General features: G+C 33.0%; 1 protein-coding gene across 3 annotated transcripts in view; it reads right to left on the minus strand.

The window, feature by feature from the left end:
* Positions 1–16724, minus strand: part of LOC129242916 (four and a half LIM domains protein 2) — a 167970-nt gene that overhangs the window by 75414 nt on the left and 75832 nt on the right. For 2 of the 3 annotated variants that reach the window (XM_054879848.1, XM_054879847.1), the window contains 2 exons: positions 8135–8335; positions 6235–6409 (listed from right to left, as the gene is read on the minus strand). In XM_054879848.1, the coding sequence (XP_054735823.1) occupies positions 6235–6409; positions 8135–8335 (376 nt within the window). Of the gene's footprint in view, positions 1–6234; positions 6410–8134; positions 8336–15829; positions 16404–16724 lie in introns of those variants that run through there. The other variant, XM_054879849.1, reaches the window with a different exon arrangement.

Consider the following 16724-nt stretch of genomic DNA (forward strand, 5'->3'; position numbering starts at 1 on the left):
TTTAAGCAGCTCACGAAAGTGCTGCGAAAATTGGTTCAAGCAAATGCCTTCCAGGAAGAATATTTTGAAAAAGAATAAAGTCATTTTCATTGTTATTTGAGTTTTTATTATTTGGCGCAAAGTACCGAACGAGATCCTCGCACGTATATGTATGCATGTATCTAGCTCTACAATTAGCTCGAAAGCAGCAAAATCGGGATCCCGGTACTACTTTAAAACTATTCGCTAATATTGGCATCCCTATACGAGTAAGTGTAGATGTACATATCTATGTATGTGGTGGCATGCAACATTTGCTTGTGGCGCTTCAGCGTAGAAACGAATACACTTTACCTAATACTTTGTTTTTTCCTTCAAAGCCATTTTGAGCTCCACCCCAAGGAGATTAGCACACATTTCGTATGCAGGTGCGTGTGTATGTGTATTTATAAGTTGAGGAGTCTTACGAAGTGAAAAGTGCGAAATGAAATAGATAAACTTGCAATAATACAATAAAAGAAAAACATGGCAAGTCCAGAAGTGAAGCAACAACCGAGTAGAAAAGGTGTAACTTACGCGCAGGCATACAAGTGGCGGCAGGCTGGTGACCGGTTAATGAATGATACGGCTGGCTTACCAAAAGGAAAAAGTAGACAAAATTGTCTTTATATGCTTCATTAAACTAGTGCGCAAATGCTAAAATACATATTTACATACCATCTACATATGTTTATATGGGTCTACAATACTTGTAAGTATCTATAATGTCACGCTTACCAAATCTAAACTGGCGCGCATGCGCATTCGTTCTTACCGACCAAATACGCGCAACTGACCCGGTATGGTGCGCGCATACATAACATACGAGTACATATATAAAAGCATGCAACCCTGCAGGAAAAAGTCAAACTAGTATAGAAAATAAGAATAAGAAAATAAGAAAAAATAAGAAAAACAAGCACACAAGAAGTGATATTATGTATCAAAACTCGAATTAAACTTAAAAAAGCACCCGGATATGATATGCTGGCAGGCAAAGCACTTACGGAGCTACCAATTGAGGCTTACCTATTCCTTAGAAACGTATTTAATGCAATGTTTCGCTTACAATACTTCCCAAAAGTATGGAAAGTCGCAGAAATCATTGCGCGACCAAAACCGGGTAAAAACCCAACAGCTTTAACTTCATATCGACCTATAAGCCTACTTCCGACTATATCTAAAATTGTAGAAAAACTTTTACATGACAGAATTACCCCAATACTTGACACGAAAAACATCATTCCAAATCATCAATTCGGTTTTCGAAAAAAAAAACACTCAACTATCCAACAAATACATCGAGTTACACAAAAAATAATTTCAGATATGGAAAATAAACGATATTGCGTTCCTGTATTTTTGGACGTCGCATAAAGGCCTCTTGCATAAAATTAGGACAATATTACCACTGGACTATTATTTAATTATCAAGAGCTACCTTACTGACCGATGCTTCTACATTAAATACAATGACAAATACTCACATATACATCCAATAACAGCAGGAGTTCCTCAAGGCAGCGTTCTAGGACCACAGCTAAATGTCTTATTTACCTCTGACATACCACTCCCTGGCGAAACTAATTCTACTATAGCAACATTCGCAGACGACACAATTCTATTGACATCTGACAAAAACCTCTCAACCGCAACAACAAAATTACAGATGTACACCAACAATGTAAAGAAGTGGTTTGACAAATGGAGTTTAAAAGTAAACGAGGACAAATTTGTACAACTAATATTTACGACAAGAACAGAGATTGCTGCTATGCCGATTAAGCTCAACAATAAAAATATACAAATTGAAACATCTCCAAAATATTTTGCAATCCATCTGGACTCAAAATTAACTGGGAAAGATCATATCAAAAAGAAAATAAAACAAATAAAGGAAAAATTTCGACAATTGCATTGGCTAATAGGCAGAAATTCTAAGCTCAATGTTTCCAACAAACTTTTAGTATACAAGGCGGTCATTAAACCAATCTGGACCTACGGACTTTAAGTGTGGGGAACTGCAAAAAGAACTCACATAAACAAAGTACAGCGACAACAATCAAAAATCTTACATATAACAACAATGTCCGACAGGTACACAAAAAATGATGACATCCATACTACGTTCAATATACCATTAATCAACGAAGAAATAGAGAAGTCAATACACTCTCACAACTTGAAAGAAGAACTTTACGACGTCTGAAGAGAAACCGACCAATTGACCTATTAAATTAAATATTAATTCTCGTATGCTAAAATAACTGTTCTATATAAAATGTAATTGTTTTCTTAAAATGTAATCGCTGTATTCGTCTTGGCACTGGTCATGATGAAATATATTTAATAATTTTCCTAACTAATTGTTAAAAAATGTTGATCAGTATGACATTTAGGTCAGTATGACAAATGTATGATTAATGTAGGAATAACAAAAAAAAAAAAACAAGTTTAGAAACATTCTAGTTTTAGTTACTGGCATTTGGTATAAGAAATCATACCAATTCGTCATTGGTTAGAATAATACGAGAATGGTAATGATCAATTTATTGCAAATTAGTTGATTTTTTTTGTTTTTAGATAAGAAAATTTCAGATTCGTCAATGGAATTGTGCGCTTTTGGTTATGCGTAATTAGTAAAATCTTCATAAAACTTAATAGAGGTGTGTGTAAAAGTGGTGGCGCATGCTGATGCTGTAGTGCGAATGGCATCAGGACTGTGTCCTAATACGACCAGCGGCATCAATCGAAGGGATCTAGGCGAACTTAGCACTTGGGCTACAGGCCGTGGCCTAAGTTTATGTCCACGTAAAACAGAACTTATGCTTTTTACCGCCAGATACACAGCGCCAAATAGTAATGGACAAACTATCTCACTTTCACCTCCAATGCAAAGTACTTAGAGGTAGTTCAGGACTCCAAACATAGCTGGAAATTAAACATTGAACAAGAATGCGTAAGGGAAGCAGAAATTGCTCTGTCTGCCTGTAAACGTATACTTGGCTAGCATGTGGCGGCTTCCTGGACAGATGAACTATGCAATTCCGCCTAGACTTGCCATTACAACATTCATCAGGGCAGGAGAGCTTCGAGGAAAGAGGGTGCAACGGGATGAGGTAAGACAGGGCGAGTCCATTATACACAGATGGCTTAAAGCTAGAGAGCAGGGTGGGCAAAGGTGTATACTCCGAACATCTAGGGACCTCCTTCAGTTTTCGACTCGTCGACTACTGTAGTGTCTTTCAGGCTGACTTGATGACAATAATGAAAGTCGCAACCCTGGTAAAGTGTAATGCGATACCTGGATATGACATTTCATTTTCACTGGTAGCCGTGCGGCCATAAAATTCCTCATAAAGCAGTCGAAATCCTCTAAGGTAGCCATGAAATACCGCACATCTCTTCACGAAATGGCTGAGTTATTTCATCTAAAGGTAACATGGGTTCCTGGCCATTGTCACATTGAGGGTAACTGCAGAGCCGATGAACTAGCGAAACTCGGCACCAAATTGACCGATGAGTGCATAGCCAATGATATAGGATAGCCTTGCAAACATGTAAGCTGCTTAGCTTGGGGGAAAATTGTAAGAGCAGCGAATGAAAGATGGCGCAATAAAAACCACATGCAAAACCGCCCCACAACTGTGGCCGACTCTCAATGCTAAACGCGCAGAATTTCTGCTAAGTGAGATAAGCATAGTCTTAGCACACTGATTTCAGCTATAATGGAGTTATAAATGGGCTATGAGCCTGAATGTGTGGACATAGTGGCCAACCGCTTCAACCTAGCCTAACCTGAACTAAACTATGTTTGGAAGAAGATGGGGTCTTCAACCTACTTGATGGCTGCATAAGGCGCTTATACAACCAATTTTAACACCCGGATCGGTAGTTGGGTGGAAAGCGCTTTGAAGAGATTACAATATCAAATTACTTGGCAGAATACAAAGATCAGCCTGTGCAGTAACGGTCGATGCAATTAGATCATGCCCTCGAGAGGCTCTTATCAAGACGATGGCAACCATGTGTGCATTTAGGTTAAATAAAACGGGTCGCTGGAAAGAAAAACTTGTATGGTCATGCCAGTATTTTATTGTAATAAATTCAGTACACCTCACAGAGGGCAAGTTACATCGTGCCGACGGTAGTTTAATTCAGGTTAGGTTAAATGCGTGCTCTTGCAAAGGGCCCACTTGGACAAACATTTAAAATTTGTCCGTTGAGATACCTTGCAGGGGCAGAGAAGGGGAAAAGGAGAAGTGGGAGAAACCAGACAGATGGAAAAAGGGAAGAAGATGCTTTGGATTAGTGGATGACGACCAACAGTGGCGATTTACGCTTGTATCAACCACTTCAAGCTACTGATGGATATCACCACAAGTGAGAGTCCAGATGTTTAAACATTTGCGCAACGAGAGCAGGGCAGCTGAGAAGAAGGTGCTGAGATGATCCCACCTCGTCCTCCAGACAGGTTCTGCAGAAAGGGCTTGAAGCAATCCCAAGGCTCACGGCATGGACACCTAGCGGACAATGTCCGGTAAGGATACCTACCTAATACGAGAGCTGCGGCTTTGTTAGCCTTAGAAGTTCACTCGAGCGCCGCCGATCTACTCGTGGCCAGATGGATCTCACGACTTTGCACGCTTGCGCACTAGCCCAGTGCTCGCTGAGTTGACGCGAGGCCCATCTTTCCAGAAGCAGACCACAGGTTCTCAAGGGTACTCTGGACGGTAACATTCATTAGGAATTTGCCACCCACTTTGCATCTCAGGAGGAATGGAGTAAGAGATTCTCACTACCGTAAATAACTTCGACACTGCTAAAATAGATTGTAGTTTTGGGTATATATTTAGGTAGATATTCTCATAGATTTGAAAATTCTTATTGACTATAGAATTGAAAAATCTGTGCGTCTTCCTAATGTTTGCCATGTTCTCCAGGCGGAAGTACTGACAATAGGGACAGTTTGTAGGTTACTAAACGCAAACTTCTCTTTTAAGGGCAAAATCGCTATTCTGTCGGATAGCCAAGTTACCGACCAGGTACTGGATTCGGCTACAACAACAAGGTATAGTTTTACCACTTTCAGTGTAAACCATAAAGTTACCTTAATCTGCATGCCGGGACATCGGAACATTGAAGGTAACGAAAAAGCAGATAAACTGGCAAGAGGGAGATCTGCCATGAAAAACGTTCTTGCAGAATCGGTATTCACAGCGCTGGGTGCAATCAAGAATACAATTTCCGCAAAATACCTCCGAATCGGGGATTGTAGATAGAGAGACTAGACGACATTTAAAATTAGCAGAATGTCATTGCCCATCTGCAACCTCGCAACAAACGTCAAGATTGATAAAGATGAAGCGACGTAACGCCTGGAGACTCACAGCAGTCATAACTGGCATTTGGTCTATCACAAAACAAGCAGCCAATATAGGCATCGCTCATAACATATATCGTCACAGTTGTAAACAACTGGAGAAAAAGGAAACGATTTTCCATTTTCTCTGTCAAAGCTCAGTTTAAGCTTGAAAACGTCAAAAAAAAAAACAAAAAACTGGTATTTTGCTAATGCATCTCCCGACACTTGACATTGCGTAGGACCCGAACTGGTAGTATTCTAGTACACAACTAGTAATTTTCCCTGCTGGGAATGTACGCACGCATACACACACATACATACGTACAAGCATAAAATGTAAGTAAGCGCGCAACTACCAATTGGGAGTTGGTGGACCAGTTAGTCAATTTGTTTGACTTGAGTGGCAAAATACTCGACTAAATAGCACTAGCTATTTATGTTTGTGGAGCAGAATGGAAATACTGCAAAGGAATTCGAGTGGTCGCTGCACTCAATGAAGGCAGGCAACTGTGCAACTCGTACATTTAAGGCAATTTTGGTGCTCGATTGCATGCCAGTAATTATCTAGGTGTCCGAGGAGTTTAATAAAATTCCATATGGCTATTCGGCTGCAGAGCTAAGAAAGTGGTATTAATGTGTAATTGTATGGGTGTATGTAAATTAAACTAGTTAAGTTGCAGGTACTTTTTAATTTCATTATTTTTTTTTGTGTACTTTCATTAAGTACAACATTTGCAAGGTTTGCCCTTGTTTTAACACCGAAAAGTATGCAACGTTTTCTACAATTTCTTTTTATTCAACAATTAAATCGTTTTTGATAAGCCATCTAAATATGTAAATATGTAACTCACCTGCTCGGAACACTTCACCACAGCCGTCACACCGTGAGGCGAATTGCGCATCATAGCAAGTGCCGCAATAGATTTTATCGGCCTTGGCGCCGAACTGCTTATCCACCAATGACAAATGGCACTTAAAGCATAGGAAACAGGCTTCATGCCAATGCTTGTCTTTGTAGGAAAGATCCTGGAAAATAATTGAAATAAAATCATTTTATTAAAGAAGGGTTTTAAAAAACTGATTTGCAAAAATTGCTGCTTTATTTAAGGAAACGCAATCATGTGTTTTAGAAGCTTAGGCCTGATAAAGCGATTATTTATACTCTTTTGAGGTTTGAATTATTATTTTTTCCGATATTTCGAAAGTATAGTATCCTAAGAATATACTGTGAAATTTTCATGCGGGAATTCCCAATATTATAGCTTCTACAGCCCATTAACTAGGTAGAGCGCCGTCCGCGCGCTCCTGTGCCTCAAACTTTGAACTCCTTTAACTCGAAACTGTATTTTTAAAAACTGCTCGCGTTGTAGCTTAAAAAGTTATAGACCGATTTGTTTGAAGTTTGGTGATTTGGTGATAAACCAAAAATTTCAGATATTTCGCGTTGATAAATTACTTTTTGGGGGTTGAAAATATCAATAAAACAACCCTAAATTCTGACTTTTTTTCAAAGGCTTATTTTATATATTAATTAATTTTAAACTTGTTTTTTATTTTTATAGGTAAAGGTTATATGTTATAAAAAAAAACCAATTTAATTTTTTTTTTCAGATCGCTGGATTGAGAGTAATAAATAGAGCAGTTTGGGACCTCGCGCCGTAGGCAGCCGACAAGAAAAGACCCTAAGCCGTCATTTTGGAAAAAAAAAATTTTTTTTGTACTCTCGAAAGGTAAATAAAGTTGTGTTAAAACTTCAAACTATAATAATTATTTTATCAATTTTAAAAATATGTTTAAAAAATGACCGATTTTCAGGCTTCTACATGGACTTCCCCCTTAAGCCCCTCCCCTCATTTGAAATGGCATGTTTGGGGGTTTCTTTAAAAGCGTGTAAAACGGAAATGACAAAAAGAGTTTTATAGTTTGGTTTTGAGTATTTTATTTTTTGATCTATTGTTAAAAAACAAAAAAATGGGTTTTGGGGATACGAGGTTTGTTCAAAAAGTTATCAGCCTCATTTGAAATGGCGTTTCGGGGTTTTCTTTAAAAGCGTTTAAAACAGCAACGTAAAAAGCCTTTTTATTTTTGTTTTGCGTATTTCATTTTCTGATTCATTGTGAAAAAATAAAAAATTCTTTTGTGGCCATACGAGGTTCATTAAAAAAGTTATCAGCATTCAAAAAATGCTCTTCACATGAACAATGGACACAAAGATAGCCGGTTCTACTGAACCGATTTTGATGAAATACAATGTAAATGACGTTGAATTGATGTCGTTATCGTGTGAGCTGCGATCATTTTGAAAAAAAAAAATTTTAGTTAAAAAAAAAAAATTTGTTTTTTTTTTAATTTTTAATAATAAAAACTAATTTTTTTAATTTTTTTTTCGGACCTTTAAAGTCAAAAAAATGGCCAACGTCCATTTTTGAACGTCCGCCATTTTGTCAATTTTTTTTGTTTTTAAGATCGGAGTTCACACGATAACGACATTCCTACTGAACAAGAACCTTTTCGTCTTATTTATTTCAGTCACCTGTAACCCCCCGGAAACCGTGTCGTCAGCTCGCCACTCGTACCTTGTTTTGGAATTCGATTTTTTGAAGGCTAATAACTTTCTGAACGAACCTCCTATGGCCAAAAATCAATTTTTATTTTTTAACAATGAATCAAAAAATAAAATAATAAAAACAAAAATAAATAATATCTTTTTCGTTTCCGTTTTTCACTATGTATTTTTTCATTTGAACTCACCTTCGAATCGATTCCGATGATCTTGTTGCACTCCTCGCACGTATTGGCGAACACATTCTCGTAGCATTTAATGCAGTACGGATGATCGTCACGAATGACATACCGTTGTCCAGTTAGACTTTCATCGCATTGCCAGCAGCAAAAATGGCCTGAGTGCCAATCCTTATCCATGGCCTTCGTATATTCGCCACTGAAAATCAACTGAAAATGGGAATAAATGGTTTTCGTTGATAAAAATTAAAGGCACTGAGGTTTCATTTAAATTCAAATTGTAATCTTTTTTTAAACAGTGTATAATGTATGTACATATGTGAGTGTGTGATGCGCTTTATAACTATATATTGCTGAAGTTTTTTTTTTGGTTTTGTTTTTTGCATTAAAACTTCTTTGTCAGAATTTAAAAAGTTACTTCAAAATGTTGAGTATGCGAATTGTGTTGTGTGTTTGTGTACGAGTAAGTTAAGCTTTTTTGTTAACCTTTTAGTTTTAGTTTAGTCGAGTTATCAATTTGTTTGTACGGTAAGTATTTTGTGGAGTGTAGCATTTTTCAAATGCTTTTTTTTGGTTTTATTTATACATTGAATTGTGGTGTATGTAAAAGTGGTTGGAGTTTGTTGTTTCTGTTACTGTATATTTTACAAAAGCACTTAGTCATGTTGGAATATTTCACTTGTTTTGGAAAGTATCCCTTGGATATTTTGCGTAATGTGTTTTTGTTGTTAAGTACACTGAAAAAATATTTGATTGTTGTACCTTTTGCGTTAATCATGGAGGAAAGGAGTAACGTGTCGTTTTGTTTGTGCAAAGTGCATATCTCTCGAGTGTTTTGGGAATGCTTGAGATTTTTTGTTTTTTTAATATTACCCGAATAGTTTTGTTGTGTTCTGTATTGAGATATATCTTTCACTGCTAAGCGGGTTCTTAAGTTCTATCAGCAAATAAATTTTCACATGGACGCCAAGGATTTGCGTAGTTTTGTTCGCTATTTATGTATGTTTGTATATGTGACTACACATTTATTCTATGAACACCTTACATACAGACAAAGCGTAGACGGGTATGTATCTTTTTGATTTTGTTTACACTTTTGCTGTAGCTGTGAACTTGTGTACGGATGTGTTAGTGGACTTTATATCTCCTAATATTGTGGCTTTCAGAAAATGTATTTTTTTGTTTATGAAAAACCCATCAATAAATCTAAGTTTCGAAGAAAAAAATTTGTTTAGACTTTCGCTGAGCTTATTTATAGCTGAGATTTCCGCACATCCACAAACCACATCTTCATGTACATCAGAATGCATTCTTACATAGGTACCTGTGTACATGCATATACATATGTACATATTTATGTAATTATAGAATATTCGAAGATTCATTTTTAGTCAAAGAAAATTTATGAGTAACTCAGATAAGTGAATTTAATATTTGCTTATCTTCCATCTTTGCGTAAAGTGTCTTAATACTTTATAATCAGTAATAAATTATTTTAAGACACTAAATACTATTAAAAAAATAAGTAATTAGTTTAATAAAAAAAAATATTTTACTAATAGGACTATGAATAAGTTCGTGCGGTTTTACAACAGATGGCGTAACTTGATTATTATTCCATCGATCCACATTTCCAGACATTCATTGGAGAGCTACTGTCGTAAGGCACAAACGTCAGTATAAGTTTTTTATTTGAAGCGTAAACAACAATATTTTTACCACACTTGAAAATGTCGAATTTCGTGCCAAATAATGTGTTTTTGCGGGGAATTCTTCTTCATTATTTTAATATGAAGAAAAAAGCAGCCGAAAGTCATCGTATCTTGGTGGAAGTTTATGGTGAGCATGCTCTAGCTGAGCGAACGTGCCAGAAGTGGTTTGCACGCTTTAAAAGTGGTGATTTTGGCTTGGAAGACGAAGAACGCGAGGGTGCGCCGCCAAAGTTCATGGATACCGAATTGGAGGAATTGCTCGATCAAGATCCGGCTCAAACGCAAGAAGAGGTTGCAAAAACTTTGGGAGTTGATCAATCAACCATTTCCAAACGTTTAAAAGCCATGGGAATGATCCGAAAGGTAGGCCATTGGGTGCCGTATGAATTGAAGCCAAGAGACGTTGAACGCCGTTTTATGGCATGCGAACAACTGCTTCAACGGCACAAAAGAAAGGGTTTTTTGCATCGAATTGTGACTGGCGATGAAAAGTGGGTCCATTACGACAATCCAAAACGTCGGGCAACGTATGGATACCCTGGCCATGCTTCAACATCGACGTCGGCGCAGAATATTCATGGCCTGAAGGTTATGCTGTGTATCTGGTGGGACCAGCTGGGTGTTGTGTATTATGAGCTACTGAAACCGAATGAAACGATTACGGGGGATGTCTACCGACGACAATTGATGCGTTTGAGCCGAGCACTGCGAGAAAAACGGCCGCAATACGCCGATAGACACGACAAAGTTATTTTGCAACATGACAATGCTCGGCCACATGTTGCACAAGTGGTCAAAACATACTTAGAAACGCTCAAATGGGATGTCCTACCCCACCCGCCGTATAGTCCAGACCTTGCGCCATCCGATTACTATCTCTTCCGATCGATGCAACATGGCCTGGCTGACCAGCACTTCCGTAATTACGATGAAGTCAAAAAATGGATCGATTCGTGGATTGCGGCAAAACCGACCGAATTTTTCACAAAGGGAATCCGTGAATTGCCAGAAAGATGGGGAAAAGTAGCAGTAAGCGATGGACAATACTTTGAATATTAAATTTGTAACCATTTTACGTCAATAAAGTTTCAAATTTCGAAAAAAAACCGCACGAACTTATTCATAGTCCTATTAAAATATTAAAAAAAATTTTTTAATAATATATAAAAAAAAAATTCAATAAAATATTAAAAAAAAATGCAATAAAATATTAAAAAAAAAAATTTTTGAATAAAATATTAAAAACAAAAAAGCGATAAAATATTAAAAACAAAATTTTAATAAATTATTAAAAAAAATGCAATAAAATATTAAAAAAATGCAATAAAATATTTAAAAAAAAATGCAATAAAATATTTAAAAAAATTTGAATAAAATATTAAATAATTATTTTAAAATAGTTCTGACATACTTAGTTTAATAAAATAAAAGAAAAAAAAAATTTAATAAAATATGGAAAAAAAATATTTGAATTAAATAATAAAATATTAAATAATATTTAAAATAATTCAGAAATAATTAGTTTAACAAAAAAATATTTAAAAAAATGCAATATAATATTTAAATAAAAATTTGAATAAAATACTGAAAAAAAAAATTCAATAGAATATTAAAAAAAAAAAATGCAATTAAATATTAAATAAATTTTAAAATAGTTCTGAAATACTTAGTTTAATAAAAAAAAGTAGGGTTGGTGCGTGATTGCCATTTGGAACTCACAGAGAGAACGTAGGTTCGAATCTCGGTAAACACCAAAATTAAGAAAATGCTGTAGACTTCTTAGCTCTTTCACATACATATAAATATGCAAGTATGTTGTTTTTGGCCGTAATTGTTGCCAACGTCGAGATATCGATGTTGGAGGTTACTTGGCAACACTTTCAGCTACAGCAGCAATAATCTGAACAGAACGTCTAATTTTTAGTTTGTCAGTCCTTTTTCTACCCTCGACAGAATTAATTTATTGAAATATTTTCGCAAACCTTTGAATTGTCAACTCATTCTTGTGATTATTTCTCCAAAAAAAAAAAATCACGATTTTTGCGATATGTTGTTGTTAAAGATCGACATTTTTTTATAATAAATTTCAATAAAATTCTATATCTGTCCGCTTGACAAACATCAATGATGACATAAAAAGAAGGTATTGTCTAGGAATTGTTCACTACTGGCTTCACTCTTGAGCTACCCTTTACTCAAATTTTGAAAAATTTTGCACTATTTTGAATGCTTTTCACCCAAATACTTTTTAAACAAGAAATTTCGTTTTTGAGAACTATTTAAAGTTTAGATGTTTTTTACTCCTGTATAATATTCCCTCTTTAAAAATTCGTTAAATCTTTTTAATGTCAGAAAATTTTTAGTTTATTTTTGCACATAAGAAATTTTGCGTATTTTTGAAACACCTCAGCTAAATCTGTTTAACGCTTATTTAAATGAGGAAATTTTTCTATTGCTCGAAGTACTAAAACCTATCGTAGTTTTTTCCAATGTTTTTAAAATCATATCGGAGATCAGTTTTTTTCTTTACGAGTACTAAAATTTTAGATAGTTTTGAAATGAAATGGAAATATATTTAAGTATTTACAAATTTATTTGTTTATTCATTATTTGATATAGTTTTGAATAGTTTACTTTTACTTTAATTACTTTTTAACAAATTTAATAAATACTCGCAATTTGTTTAAATAAAAAATTTGATAAATATAATAAAAAAAAACTTAAAAAAAAAGAATTTTTAATAAAGCCCTGCATAATTTAAGTAACTAATGTTTAATAAATTTAATAAATTATTTGTTTAAAGAAATTTTTTTAATTAAAAATAATAAAAAAAAAATTATGGATAAGTTCGTGCGGTTTTACAACAGATGGCGTAACTTGATTATTATTCCATCGATCCACATTTCCAAACATTCATTGGAGAGCTACTGTCGTAAGGCACAAACGTCAGTATAAGTTTTTTATTTGAAGCGTAAACAACAATATTTTTACCACACTTGAAAATGTCGAATTTCGTGCAAAATAATGTGTTTTTGCGGGGAATTCTTCTTCATTATTTTAATATGAAGAAAAAAGCAGCCGAAAGTCATCGTATCTTGGTGGAAGTTTATGGTGAGCATGCTCTAGCTGAGCGAACGTGCCAGAAGTGGTTTGCACGCTTTAAAAGTGGTGATTTTGGCTTGGAAGACGAAGAACGCGAGGGTGCGCCGCCAAAGTTCATGGATACCGAATTGGAGGAATTGCTCGATCAAGATCCGGCTCAAACGCAAGAAGAGGTTGCAAAAACTTTGGGAGTTGATCAATCAACCATTTCCAAACGTTTAAAAGCCATGGGAATGATCCGAAATTCAAATTTCGAAAAAAAACCGCACGAACTTATTCATAGTCCTAAAGAAGAATTTTTAATAAAAAAAATATTTTTTTAAATAAAGTTTTTTTAAATAAATTTTTTGAAATTAAATTTATTTTGATTTAATTTAATTTTATTTTGTTTTATTTTATTTTTAATTTTATTTAAAAAACATATTTTAATTAATTCCTGGTTTATTAAAAAAGTACATTATTTTATTTAATGTATTTATATTATTTTATTAAAAAAATTGTTTTAATTTTATATTTTTATTAAACCAATTTTGAATTTAATTTATTTATATTTTTATTTCTCTATTTATTTCTGTTTTTAATATTCCAAAGGAATGAAATAAAATTTTGTTATGAAATTTTTAATTTTCGTAATTAAACTTTTTTATTTTTTAAATATTTTTTATTTTTTAATTAAAGAATGTATATTTTTTATTATTTTTAATAAAAAAATTAATTTAAATTTATTAGCAATATTTTATTTCTTTTTAAGTTTAATATTTCAAAAGAACAAAATATAATTTTTTTTTTAAATTCTAATAATAACTAATTTTTATTAATAATTTTCCAATTTATTTTAATTAACTTTTGGTTTATGAAAAAAATATGTTTTTTCAAATTCTTTCTATTTAAGTTTTTTTTTATTTTATATTTTTCTTAACAAATTTTTCATAAAAGAAGTAAATTCTATTTTCATTTTTTCTGTTTATTTCTGTTTTTAATATTTCAAAGGAATGAAATATAATTTTTTTATTAAAATTCTAATAATAATTAATTTTTAATAATAATTTTCTAATTTATTAAAAAATTTATTTTAATTAACTTTTGGTTTATGAAAAAAATATATTTTGTTATTTTTAAATTCTTTTTATTTTTTTTTTAATTTTATATTTTCCTTAGCAAATTTTTAATTTAATTTATTTCTATTTTCATTTTTTCTATTTATTTCCGTTTTTAATATTTTAATATTCCGAAGGAGCGAAATATAATTTCTTTAATAAAATTTTTAGTTTTTGTATATTAATTAAATTTTGTTTTATTTTATTTTATTAAAAAATATATCTTTTTTATTTTATTAATTTTTTTATTATTTTTATTAAACAAATTTTAATTTAAATTTATTTCTTTTTTCATATGTTTTTAATTTTAGTTTATTATTCTAACAATTTTCAATAATAATAAATTTTTAATAATAATTTCTAATATTTTTTTAATACTGTTTTTTATTTTATTAAAAAAATTATATAAAATAAATATATGAAACTTTAAAAATAGAAATAAATGAAATTAAATTTTTACCAAATCTTGTCTCAGTTTCTGGCATTAAACATATTTTTGTCTAATACCAATATTTTAAATATTTTTTAAACAATTTTGAGTAAATCTTGCTTAATGCCTTTTCGTTAATGCAAGTTTTCTAAATACTGAAATTGAGATTCTTGATATATAAAAAAATTATTTCAAAATAGAAAATAAAATATTAAAAATATTTGAGCAAAATTTTAAAATTCACAAAATAAAAATACGGGCGCTTAATATTTTAAGGTCGTTAAAACAGTTTAAATCATATTTCGGTTTTTTGTTTTGAACCATTCAAATTTGACATATTTTTAAAACTTTTGACAATTTTTTTGTCGAAACTCAACACTTTTTCACTTTAATTGAATTATGAAATATAATATTTTTCATATCTTTGCTCAAATATGTGTATTTAATTTCTCATTTTTACACAAATTAAATGGCATATTCCCACACATATCTATGTATGTATGTTAATAATTTTTCAATGAATGATTTTTCAGAAAATGTTTTCATGCACAAAAGAACTAGTTTTGAAACAAAAGTTTTTCCATTTATTTTTTTTTTTCATTTATAAAATTTTCTCCTAAAATTGCTTCCTCATAGGTTCAAACAAGCACACTGAATTCATGAAGGGGCGGAATAGATTTTTCAGGTAGAGTACCCAGCTCCCTTCTAATAAGAATAACAAGGAAGAAAAAAATATATATATACATAATTGCAATAGGGATCCACATTTTTTACATATTTTGCAAATTATTCAAAACATCAACTGTTTATTAAGAAAGCGAACGAAATATTTCTGATGCAATCGATTTTTTTATACAAAATATACCCCAAATTGGTTATTATTTGGCGTTATCGATGACTGAATTCACTTAGGTTAAAAGTAACCTTTTTTTGATTCGTAAGAATCATTCAACACCGAAGTATTGATTTCATGAACCACATTTTATATCCTGAAGTGGACCGTAGCGCAACTTTTTCGCAGAATTAGATGAAAGTTGCCCTTTAGACGTTGCAAAAAATCGCTACGCCGGCTTTAAATGGGGCAATTCCGCAAATGCAAAAACTAGCTAATTTCACAAAAAATAGTTCAATAAAAATTCACAAAAATCAGAATTAAAAATTAGTTTGATTTCATGTATGAAAGTTGAATGAAGTTCCCAAAAAACTTTGCATTGCCTGAGCTTGCAGATTTTGACCGACTAAATATTACACAGCATAGATATGTAACTCCGAAAAAAAAATCTCCAAAAACTTTCAAATATTTATGCTCTTTCTCGATTCTCCATTGCATATGCACTCTGCCACAAAACAAGACGGCACATACCCCTTCTCCTCATTTTGGTCGGTTTGCTCAACTTCGGTTATTTGAACTTCAGATTCGCGTCGTTTTGTTGTTTTCTTAACTTTCTTCGTCTTTTTCGTTTCCGAAACGCTTTGCATAATTTCCACGTCGGCCATATTTTTCTAGGTTTTTCCGCCCGCTCACTTTCTATATAATTTTCCAAAATCTAATCTCTAGCAATAAATCAATCGAAAATAAACCGTCCGATTTACGCGCTTATACCGTCGAGTGTGCGACTATATGGCAGTGTGTATATGGCAAGCGAGTATGTATGTATGTATGTATGTACGAGTATTTCGAAACCGTTTCACCCGTCTTGTGAATTTCAACGTTTACTGAATTGTATTTCCGTGCACGCCGATTGACCGACTGAACTTTAGCTGCACGATTCAGCTAAAAATCGCCCGTGTTTCAATTTCCAATTCCAATCCAACTTTACTTCAACCCAACAAAATGTGTGCCGTGTGTAATTTGCCGCCGATACACTTTTCAATTTTCGATGCGTTTCGAGTTTGTTCAAAAACGTTTTTAACTTGGCCGAGTCAAAATATCAACTGTTGCCTTTCACGAGCACTAAAATTTTAATTTTGAAACGATGATTTTTTTTTGAAATTGTTTGAAAATGAAAAGCATACAAGTACAAATGTACGTATACATGCACACACAAACACACACACACAGTAATGACGTGAGAAAAAGTACAAAAACAAAAAATGTATTTAAAATGTGGTAGCAGTACAACAAAAAATATGAGCTGCTGAAAGGGCAAACGCAATGCCGAGCGCAATGAAAATTCGCTTCCTCTCAGAGGCAGTGCATTTTACGAGCGAATGTATACATTTTCCGATCAGTAGATATGTACGTATGTGTGTGTATG

Source organism: Anastrepha obliqua, chromosome 3, assembly GCF_027943255.1.
Source record: "Anastrepha obliqua isolate idAnaObli1 chromosome 3, idAnaObli1_1.0, whole genome shotgun sequence".
NCBI lineage: Eukaryota > Metazoa > Arthropoda > Insecta > Diptera > Tephritidae > Anastrepha > Anastrepha obliqua.